This window comes from Pagrus major, chromosome 4 (genome assembly GCF_040436345.1).
Source record: "Pagrus major chromosome 4, Pma_NU_1.0".
In the NCBI taxonomy this organism is placed as follows: Eukaryota; Metazoa; Chordata; class Actinopteri; order Spariformes; family Sparidae; genus Pagrus; species Pagrus major.
In genome coordinates this window covers 33,188,315-33,200,268 of record NC_133218.1, presented here as the reverse complement: position 1 = coordinate 33,200,268, position 11,954 = coordinate 33,188,315, and the positions used below count along the sequence as shown (strand labels likewise).

At 42.1% G+C, this 11,954-nt stretch overlaps 1 protein-coding gene across 16 annotated transcripts in view; it reads right to left on the bottom strand.

The window, feature by feature from the left end:
• Positions 1 to 5,275: 5,275 nt before the first annotated feature.
• Positions 5,276 to 11,954, bottom strand: part of celf6 (CUGBP Elav-like family member 6) — a 142,498-nt gene continuing 135,819 nt past the window's right edge. For 8 of the 16 annotated variants that reach the window (XM_073464221.1, XM_073464223.1, XM_073464222.1 and 5 more), the window contains 2 exons: positions 9,518 to 9,661; positions 5,276 to 5,403 (listed from right to left, as the gene is read on the bottom strand). In XM_073464221.1, the coding sequence (XP_073320322.1) occupies positions 5,276 to 5,403; positions 9,518 to 9,661 (272 nt within the window). The remainder of the gene's footprint in view (positions 5,404 to 9,517; positions 9,662 to 11,954) is intronic. The other 8 variants (XM_073464227.1, XM_073464225.1, XM_073464228.1 and 5 more) reach the window with 2 other exon arrangements.

Here is an 11,954-nt window from a genome sequence, read left to right as displayed (position 1 = left end):
CGGCTTGCCTGGCTAGACACCCCCCTGAGTTCAATAGATAGACTACGGGAGGGCGAGTCGCCTGCAGGGCTTCTGAAAGAATAGGGCAGAACGAGTTCGATGAAAACGACTAACTCTTATCAGGGTTTGGCCTTGAGGGATAGAAACAAACTCACTTGCAAAGAAAGGACCTTTTTCACTCTGAATCTGTTTGCTGCATTTTCTTTTTACCCACCAAGTAACAATTATCTTAAATACAAGCAACAGAAACACGAGATTTATCTGGTGGCGTAATCATACTAGAAAAACAACAGGCAGCAGCGAATACTCATCCCAGGTATTTGTATTTTGTTCTATTCTGCATGCTGCTTATACATCTATGTGCACAGTATGGATGTATGGTGGACAGATTTCGGCCATGCGGGTCTGCAGCGCTGCCTGCAGCTCTGCTATCACGGTGTAATTGGTTTGCACCCTCATAAATAAATAAATGGGAAGTGATTCTCATGTTAGGCAAACAAAACAATCTTGCAGAAGTACTCCCTGTGCAGATGGAATCAGGGGAGAAGTGGAGTGTCAACATTTGCCTGTGCTCTCTGCGTGAACGGTGGAGATTTAATTGGCTGCACAAACATAGGGTCATCTCGGCCATCTCTCCACTAAACAGCTGTCGATTGGAAGCAGAAAAAGGTCCTTTTTGCAAAGATTCAGACTTTCATAAAAAAAAAAAATAAATCATAGTTTGCTGGACAAAAAAAAACAGAACAAAAAAAACACTGTTGATGTAAATGTGAAGAAATAGAGAAATAGAAAGTACAGTACATCCATACACATGAACCCCACAAGAGAAAGTAAAACATCACAAGGGCACACGGTACAATAGCACAAAGGGTTAAAGGCCACTTCCAGTTATAATCAACCAACCAGTCAGCACGTCAGTTACATTATGTACAACAGGTACCAGCCAAGAAAAGGCATCGTTATACTGCACTCCACAAACTGCCAATATACAATATACAGTATATATATATAAATATATAGATATAAAAGGAGGGCAGAATGTAAAGATAGAGTTTAGAGATATCAATCAACGCCACGTCATGCAACGCAGTCACAGTCCCACCACATGACGTCATCCAAAAGAAAATGACACCATGGGTTCAACTTACAGCTGTGGGAACTTGGCCCCATGACAGGTGTGGTGGGGGGGAGTTGTGGCTATAGCGGAGAAAGGCCACCTCACACTGTGATTGGCCGTGTCAGGTTGCCAGGTTGGTAGGGGTGCAAAAGAAGGAAAGAAACAGTGGGATTTTCTTTTCCTTAAGTCAGAATTCAAAGCACCCTTTCCATATTTGTTCCACACTCTCACTTTATTGTGCCTGACAAATCAAATGAGGTTATTATGGTCATTACCATAAAAAGTGAAAAGAAAAGAATTGACATGTAAAACAGAAATAACAGAACAAATAATCCTCAACACAGCACGAAAAAAGGGCTTTTCTTGTGCTTCAGTGTGGTGGTGAAATATTCTCAGGCTGACAACATTGCAGGTTAAAAGGTTGAATTGATGTTTTTATATTCACAAAGATAACCCTTAAGGCAGAAATGCACATTTCAGAAACTTGTCCTGTCTACAGTAATTGGATTTGCCTTGCATTGTTTGCTATGAGGGTGGCCGTACAGTGAGTGCTTCAGCTTTTTTTGCATTAAGTTTATCTTTAAGACACAGAACGCAATTTCAGAGTAGCAGGGCTCCTGAGACCAGCGGAGGAGAATGCTGTCTGATCGTGTTTTTAATTCAACTTCAAAGCGAAATCTTCAGTATTATAGAGGAAAAGAAAAAGGAGGGGGGCTCCTGAAGTTATCTACGTACTGAAGTTTTAACCCAAGGAACACAGAAAAAAAAAAATCATAATTCAAGTTTCATCAAAGTTTTTCATCGTTATAATGTAGTTGAGTTTAGAAAATGAAGCAATTACAGTTGAACTTCACTTATTTCAGTCTTTTGCTAAAGAACTCAATGTACTGTCTGTCGCAATACAAGGCAATGAATGGAAAAAAAGAAATTAGAAGTAGATTGGTACAATTTTTCAAATACAACGTTTTTTTTTTTAATATAAGATCTCTTGTGATTTTAAGAATCTATAAACCAGGAGCTGGCTTGAGAGGCCCCACCGGCGTATTTTTTCTTTAATGTTTTCATGGGATTGCTCTTGGTTTTGGTCCATCGGGTTTCCTTAACTCAACAGCAGAAGTGGTGTAATAACAGAAGAGAAACACAGAGGTGGATTGAGCCAGACCAGAGACGAAGGAGGACATGAAAACACGCACACACATGCACCTACATGCACACACACACACAAACAAACACAAACACAAACACACACACGTCCTGATAAAGTGACAGAATGTTATTGTGGAAAATGTCTGTACTTTGAGACATTCTGAGTACATCTCAATGACTGTCCTGTCATTCAGTGCTGTTGCAGGATATTTTCCATTTGTACCTCATTGATGTGCTAAATCAACCCCCCCCCCATCCACCACCTCCGCCCCCCCTTTTCTCAGGGTGTCTGCTTTGAAAGCCTCTCTTCAATTAGCAGGACACAGCTCTATTCAAGTGCTATCAGGCGAGGGATAAAGGGAGCATCTATCATTTGTATTGCACACCACCTTCCATTAATGCCATCTTGTGGCTTTTAAGGAGTCAAATCTAAAACAAACAAATGGTATTACCATGCTTTTATTTATGGAGGGATATAATCTAGGCTTATGTTATTGTAATGAAAAGTTGCCTAGCCAATTGGGCGAAGAGAGCATGCATCTATATTATTTTGCACTGGCAGCTGCACTTTGTAACAGATGGGCGATGATTCTTTGAATCAAGCCTGACACTGTGAAATTAGTTGTTATTGAAGGAGGCTGCCACTTTAAGTAAAGCATCTTTTTATTATTTTGCATGAAAGCTCTTAGTTTTTAAGGGCCAAAAAAAGGAAGTGTTGGCTATTGAAGATATCAGGCGGCAGATATACTATCAACACAAGTAGGTACCATACATTTGAAGGATCTCTTGTTTGCTCCACTTTGTGAGGGCACACTTAATTAAAATCAGCACCATTAAAACATTTTAATGAGCCTAACCCCAACAACAGATAAATGTGGGCATAGTTCACATCTATTCAATGAGGGGTTATCTTCATTTCAGCAGTTTATAATTCAATTTTAATGTGTTCAATATTAAATTAGCTCTGTTGCTGCGGATCTGTAAACACTGGAATATTTTCAAGTTAAAGGTGCAATATAAGAGTTTTATTTGAAAACATTAAAAAATAATTATAACTATTCAGAGAATATGAAGAAATAATATCCAGTTTAGTTAACTTGCTAACCAGCCCCAGCCCATCCTGGTCCAAAGTTCCCATGCTAGAGGAGTAAACACCAACTCTCCCCTGGTGCTCCAAACTCACAGTCCAGCTAGCTGCACAGCCAACTCGGCTAACTAGCTACCGACAGCTGCAGTTAGAAGCAATTAGTGGTTACTCTGGTGATATGATTTTTGAGTAGGAATTCGACAGGTGCCCAATTCTTACATATTGCACTATAACAGTTTTATATAGTTTTGAACACTTTCCCCAGAGACACACATCAAATGTCCAACATGAATGTTAGATTCAAGTCTTCAGTATCATTGTGCAAAACAACGAAACAGCAAAGAATCTCTCTAAGCTGCGTAGAGCAGAATATAAGATAAAAGTAGTAATAAGATAGAATAGAGTAGTTATTAAAGAATAAAATAGTTACCAAAGAATAAATTAGGCATTGCATGTCAACATTTTTTTCTTATGCAAAATAGAATGAAACAGTTATCTATTTACATTTTATTAAAAATGTACAATGAACATGTGTAAATTTCTATTATGCATGATAAAATCATAATCATTGCTGCTTTGCCAAAAGGTTACAGTTTATTTAAATGACACATGAGGATATGCACTTAATGAAGAATAAATGTGTGTGAAAAATGTCCGGAGCAGAATAACCAAGGTAAAGGCTGTGTTTTTGCTATTTTTTGCAAACAAAGAATGACAGAATATGAATATGTTCCGGTTGAGAACAGATCGGTGAAGTGTCACTTGAACGAACCAAATGGTGCTTTCTGGAATTGGTGCTGTTCTCCACCGTTATACAAGCCACTGCAGTTTGTAGGGTGAGTAAGTGCTTTTCCATTAAGCATATTTTTGTTTATTTTGTTTTTTGTGAGCACAGACTCTTCTCTCAAACATCCTGCATTTACTCATCATGCTCATCAGTAGTCTTATAAAAAGTTGTTTGCACTATAAATCTCAATTGTGTTATTGTGCATCCCCTCAGTAAATATTCCTAATAAGTAAAGGTTCAGTTGAAAGGACCTCGAGATTCTGCTAAGCAGCTGACAGAAACCTTATGCTGAGCTATTTTTGGAGAGAAATTACTACTTTCTGGTTTTATGAATTTGTAGCTTAACAACTCGCATCGATTCTCAACGCCATCCTCAGTGGACGGGTAATTATGCACAGCTGGGTATTGATGATGTCATCAATTTGCAGTAGAGCATCCTGCAGGTACAAATTAGATTTCAAATCCCAGAAGAAACAAAAACAATTCAACGGAGCAGGGCTGATTCTGTGAGGAGGGCCGGTACAGTCGGGAAACTACGTAGCACCAAGACACTTTCACAGTTAATAGATTCAAAAAAAATTTAAATAAAAAAAAACACATTGACCTGAAAGAATACAAATTTAAAATCATATCAGGGCTCCTGGGGACAAAGTAATAAGAATTGGAATATTAACTGCTTTGCTATCGACCACATTTAATACTCAACTAGGTAATTTGTGGAGTCATATTGATGAATATCCACATTTTCTTATAAAAATTATTGGTCTTGAGGTTTTCCACTGGTAGGAAGGCTGGAAAGTAGGTGTAGTCAATTGTTCCTCTTTGGAAATCGAAGTGCACACTAAAGTTGCTGTTTATTTTAATTGTGGCCAGAAGCCCCGTTATAAATGGTTAAACAATTCTTATTCATACAATTTTAGTTGTTTTTATGAATTGCAAATCTGTAGTTTTTGCTTCGTGGTTGAATTGAGATTTGAGGCAGTGCACTCTCAGACATTCACATCCACTACAGCAACAATAACTAAACTATCCAAGTGAAGTGGACAGTTTGGTTTGAGAACTGGCATGCCCTGGCATAGTAAGGCACTGTGTGTTCTGGCATGGGTGTTACTATACCTGGGTATGGACAGCAGACGAGTCAATAAGGTCGGTTGGCATCCTTTGGCCGCTTTAGCTGCACCTTCAGCCTCTTCATGCCTATCTGAAAACCGTTCATGGCCTGGATAGCGGCTTGAGCACTGGACGGGTTATCAAAACTCACAAAGCCTGAGACAAGAACACAGAATGGGAGAGAGACGGGGGCAGAGGAAAATGGGAAAGTGGGTATAAAGGAACAACACATGAAGGGAGAAGAATGGGGAGAGATGAGAGAGAAACAGGAGGAAGAGAAAGGGAGAGGGAAAGAGACAGGGAGAAAAGACAGGCAAGATGAAAGAAAAAAAAAGAGGACCCTTTTTAACTCGCAACAATGACACAACAATAGGTCTTTGTTTTCTCTTTTCAGCAGATTAATTGAAAATCTCTGAATTAAAAAGATTACATAAAACACCACAAAGGCTAATAACACAGATATTAAAAATCAAACGGGGAAGAGCTATTAGAAACTGCGAGTTAGACTTGAACAGAGAACAAAAAACATGAAAAGGTGTTTCAAAGATTAGAGAGAAAAAAGTGAGTCTCATGTTGTGTGTGGATTTTTTAGAGCAAAGCGGTGTCTGTAAACGCTACCTGAGTGTTTGAGCCATACAAGACTGGCAGCTCTGCGTGCGCGCGTGTGTGTTTTTTCATGTACGTGTGTGACTGAGCATGTATCTGAGTAAAGAGTAAAGGGCATGGGGGTCGTGACGAGATGCTAGGAGCAAGGTGTGTAGGACGGAGGTGCCTGCTGCTCTGAGTTATCACCTGGGTGTCGAGGCGGAATGAGCCCACAGCTTTCCACGCCGGGACTCCTTGCCTGCTCTTATCAGACACCTCCGTGATTGACGGCCCGAATTTTCCGCCTGCCAGCTGATTTGATCACACCGCTATGGGTCCAATTTAATTTGGGGGGAGAGGGCAGGCTTTTGTCAGTGCGGGTGAGATAAGGCTGCTGCTTTTACAAACCCTTTAAACAAACTGAGCAGGGAAGGGCCTGTCAGTTGGCAGTGATCCCCCTCCCAATCCCACAAACACACACACTCGCTATCCCTGACTTTAACGAATCTCCATACCTCACATTTACATCCACATGCCATAAGGGTGATAGGATGCTAGGGGTCAAGATGAGGAAGAAGAGGACAAAGACAGCGCTGCAAAGTCTGAGTGCTTGAGTCCGTGTGAAATAATTGAAAAGCAGAGTGAGCTATTTGAACATGTCTCCAGTTTAAGCTGTTTTCTTGAGACTCAGTGACTGGCTGATGTTTCATATCTTTGATGCAGCATGACTGTGTGGGGCTGTGCAACTCAATACCCCGAGCGCTACTAGTGTTTGAGGTATGGCTCTCACCGCAGCCATCCATATCAACAGAATGTCTGTACACATTGTAAAGTTATGCATTTTTAATGCAAACACACGCAAAGTTGCAAACTGTAGTGGGTGACAGCAGGGGAAACTACAAGTCGAGCACCAGGTTGAGCAGCTGAGAATGCTGCAGTGCACATTGCCCTAAAAAGATAGTGACAATGTAGTGTTGTTTTGCAATAATGCTGGGGTGAGGTCCTGGTTCAAAAACCCTCTTAGACTGAAAGAACTCAACATCCCCCTCTCTGCTTCAACTATTGAACTCCCTTTGAACAAGTTAGTCAACCTCCAGGTGATCAATTGAACCTGCTCAGTGGGTAGAAATTCTCATGGGAAGTCCCCGTGCTAACATATTTATGGCTTCAATAATTTTTTATTCATTTATTTATTGCAACAATTATTTAACATTTGCAAGCGTTGATAGAAGATTTGCTTGTTCTTTTATAGAAAAGACATGGCTTTATGGTGGCAGTTAAGGTCTATTTAAAAGTATTGAATTAGCTGAGGATGGTGAATCCGTGCACAGTAAATATGCATGAATGTGCTGCTGAAAGAAAACACGCAGAGGCAACTTTGCCCTGACTTGAAAGAGGTGAAGAACAAAAAAGCTTTAGAAGAGAAACAACAGCAGAAAATAGTTATATAGTGTTTTCAGAAGCCCTTCAGGTAAATTGCATCTCTTTGTTTATATTTTTTCTATCATATCTTAAATGCTTTGGGCTTCATATTGAGTGTGTGGGTGTGTACGTGTGAGTCCATTCTCAGAAGACCTTTTGAAATTCATTTTCAAGCTAAATCCAGCTAATTCCACTTAACAAGGTAAGCTTTGATCACTTTTAAAAGTCAATATTGAGTGACTAAACGCAGAGGATTAAGACTAATGTTGTATCCATAGAGTCCCAGGTTGAATTAAACACAAGCATATAGCTCTTCAACAGTGACTGTCTGTCTGTGGGGTTTACACATTTGCCATATGTTTCACTCAATTAAGCATTACTATCTAACATCACACACTATGTTCATACCCAGGTCACTTGTGCTTTCTTGTCATCTTAATTTTTTTAGTAGTTTCCAGGTAAAATAGTAAGTCCGAGTATTTTATTCATTTCGCCTGCAGGAGTGCTTAATATCACACCCTGTCACACATTCATATCCATTTTAGCATAGTGGAAATACATTTACTCAACTAAACAGACATCCGTCTCAATTGACAGTGATGCATCCCTTAAGAGTATACTCCAAATCCTACTCCAGAAATACATCCTTTATAAGAACATGCTCCTCCAGTGACCTTTTCATCATATTCAAATTTCCAAGCTTCTCTGTAAACACTCCATCTCAAAGAGTGATGTCTTATTATCTCCTCTCAAAATCCTATAAAGTAGTTCACCTGTGCTGCAGAGATATCACGGCATGTACGCAAAGATGACTCTGACACTCACAAGAATCATTCTGCTGTGGCAAGCGATTTGCCGGAAGCGTTTCGTTTTAAAATGTTGATAATATTAACTAAATATTTAACATTTCTGTACCTACTCAAATATACTGTTTTGCTGTCCAAAGGAGAGTTGGAAAATTAAAATCCTGCTTAACTAAATACTCGATTACGGACCTGATTGTTTGTATGTTATAGATATGAATAATTAACTTGTAATATTGGTTTTTCAATTTGTCCGATTTGAATACACACTGCAGGTCTTTATTATCTATTAAGCTGACAGTAGAGTCATTGGCTTTCTGTTAGTTTGTATTTAATGCTGTCTATTTACAATCCATCATTGCAGTGCTTTAGATATTGAGAAAATTAAGTTTTGTGTGAGCCAAATTTGTTCATTTTTACGATGTACAATTCATCAGTCCATCCATCCATCCTTTTTTCTACATTTGTATACTGTGTATAGATAGTATATCTACACATGTCCATGAGTCTACGGTGCATATTAACCATGTCATCGAGGCTAAACTCACACATTCTTAAGATGAAGCGTTCCAAGTTCTTGGAGGCCTAATAACTTATCCCCTTTAATGCACAGCATCATCTGCCTAATTTGTTAACGTCTTACAAAAGAGCCCTGGGGCCTCGGCTATAAAAAGGAGGGAGAAATGAGTAAAAGAAAAAAAAAAGAGAGAAAAAAACCCACAGAAGAATCATGGGTTAAATTGCTGTTTTTCAGCCAAGATCTTAATTACTAGCCTTGGAAAATAAGCCGGTGAGACTGATGAGGTCACCGCCCCTTTGTCCTTCCCCCTTGTTGACTGACGGATAGTGATAGCGAGAGGCATATGTTTAGTGGAGAACACACAAAGGGGGAGAGCGAGACAGTCCTGGGATGGACAGATTTGCTCGGTGGACGAGGGAAGAGAAAGCCTCATAGACATGCCATGTTGAAGAGAAAGTGAAAGAAAGCCAATGCTGGGAGTCTCTCTCTCTCTCTCTGCCTGCCTGTCTCCTGGGTGCTGCTGTCCAACTGAATCAACAGCAAGGCCCACACCAGTCTATTATTATCTCTTTAAGCCCATGGATTCCACCTGCACCGCCTCCACCCTGATGAACTGGTTTGCTGTGTGGGAGGCGAGAGAATAGGAGGGGAGGGGTGGCGGGAAGCTGCTGGGTTGCCCAGCTGGAGAACTTAGGGGGGGAGGAGATGGGGGTAGAGCAAATGGAAATATGTTTGGGTCAGTAAGTATATGAAGGATTCATGGTGGCTGTGGCCTGTTTGATTTTAAGCAATTAGAGCGGCCACCCTCTCACACCACACTCCCCTTCTTTCTCTCTTCTAAGCCCCACCATCCTTGTTAGATACGCCTGTGTGAAGCAGTGTGTGTGCGTCGCTCTGTTAATTTCAATTTTTCTTCGCTGTCGATTTTTTTGTGACTCACCAAAACATTTGCTCTGATTGGTCGCTCGGTCCACAAAGACTTTGGCAGAGATGACGTTGCCAAAAGGCAGGAACATTTGCATGAGCTCCGCGTCTCCGAACTCCTGGGGCAGGTGATAAATAAACAGGTTGCAACCTTCTGGCCCTGGTGATGAGAGAAAGACAACAGGAGGGTTACATGGGAGCACAAACAGGGACGCCCAGTGAGAAAGAGACTGACCATAATATAATCGGTGGAGAAATGACTCAATAAAGCAATCAAGATAATAACCCAAGACACGCAGGAGCCATTTAAACACAAAATTCACCTATTCATGTCACCTGTGGCACTTGTATTAGTACAATATGTGCAGCTAGGAGTTCTTTCAATCAAAAAAAATAAAACAAAGGATGTAGTTTGATGATGTTGTGAAGTAGAGTGAGATCATAGGAGTTGTTTTCCTCATTGTTTAACAACCACCATCGCCAATGAGAGCCTCTACGTGACTCAGGCAGAAATGTGCATGGATGAAGTCATATATTGTAGAAAAGGCCCCAAAGTTATGACAGGTTATGTCTGTGTGTGATGTGTTATGGATGTGGTGTTAGTAGTCCATAGGAGCGCCCCCCCTGCTGGTTACGTAGCGTAACTGACGGCGCTCAGTCAGTGAAGGTATATGCTCCGGTGAGTCGGCAGAGTGAGGATTACCGTCAAGCCGCTAATTAACGACCCGGCCATTAACGACCCTGCCAGTGGTCTGTGCGTGTATGAAACGTGAGTATGTGTGTATGTTGAGGCACTGTATTAACATTGCTGCGGCCGTAGGTTATTTCTGTTCTGATGTATGGGTTGATACTCGACATGCTATCACTGTTTAAGCTAGTTTAGCATTTAGCTCACCTGCCGACGATCGAGTGTACGTCACTCCACATGTTGTGTTGTTATTATCGTTCTGCCTCATTAGCGTAATGTTAACGGTGAACGTTACGTAAACATTACCATGTGCTGTTGTTTACATTATGTTACTTTGCTAATAAGTCAGGTGAAGAGTGTTTCAGGGCTGTGGTAGTGGGAATTGAAGGCAAATGGAGATGTAGTAATTTCAATATTCCTTTATTCTGTTTATTGGAGATTAAGGGATTTATTCTTTATTCATTTGTGTATTTGTTATTATTTCTATAGAAAAACCACCCATGACCTCATTGCCTGTAAAGCAGAAATAAAACCCCCTGAACTGGCCATCACCTGCCTCTTCATTTGGACCCTCTGAAGTCTAACTGGCCTTAAGTTGGTGTTCTGGCCGACACCCCGGTGTGAACTTAGTGATTAACCCTGAACCGACGCCAGATACAGTCCATCCCCCGTGTCTCCACTACATTTAATGGTCCTTCGAGCCGGATCACCGAGTTCACATCAGCGATGGATCAGTCTTCAGAGCATGAGGCTCGTGGTGCACGCCCCAAACGACATCGTCGTCCCCCAGCACGCTACGCAGACTATGATATGGATCATCTGGGCTACATGAGTCAGAGATACAGAGAGGACGCAGAGGCTCATCATCAGGAGGGAAGGGCCAGGATGACCCCCCTCACCCGAGACCATGGTTCCCCCCCTCGGAGTCACAGGCAGAGGCGGGATGCTGTTCTTCAAGAGATGGACTACGGTGCGGAAGACCCCCAGCACATCCCAGAGTATCAGCTAGCCCCCCTGCAGTCACCAGAGAGGGAGCTGGGGGAACTGTTCCATGAGCGCTCTCCTCTTCTATATCCAGTGCTGCGTCCCAGACACCCCCCGGGGGATCTGAAGGTAGAATTAGAGGACCTATGTCAAGAGAGACACCTCCTCCAGCAGAGCCAGCGTCGCATGTCAGCAGATCTGGTGGAGCTCAGAGCACTGCGAACCGAAATGAGACAGTTAGTGGACGCTGTTCAGAATCTACAAAGCCCCTCTTCTCCTCAGCAGCCTGAACCCACATGGCCACCAGCTACACCTGCTGCACCTGCGCCACCTGCTGAAGAGGATGAGTGGCCTGCACCACCACCGTGGCCAGATCCAGTGACGACGGGACAGTTACCTGCTGACTTACCACCCCCGCCGCCACCACATCACAGTGTTCAGACAACCGTGGAGCTTCCATACATCAAAGAAGAGGCTTTATCGCCCCCCACTAAGCCGCCTGAGAGCCTGTTCCAGGCTCAGTGGTCAACATATGGCATCGCTCCTGCTACAAGACCGCCTGACAACCTTGCCTATTCTCCACGTCCCTGGTTTAAGCCAGTTCATCCACCACCGCTGTCTAGTTTGCCTCCAGCTGAGCCCAAGTATTCTGCAGCGTATGGTGCTGTCAAGAGTGAGCCGGGACGCAACTTCCAGCAGCTTCCTGGTGGATCATGGATGCAGCCACAACCATTGCCTCCAGTCAGGACCTCCCACATTCCTGAGTCCGGCTACTATGGAC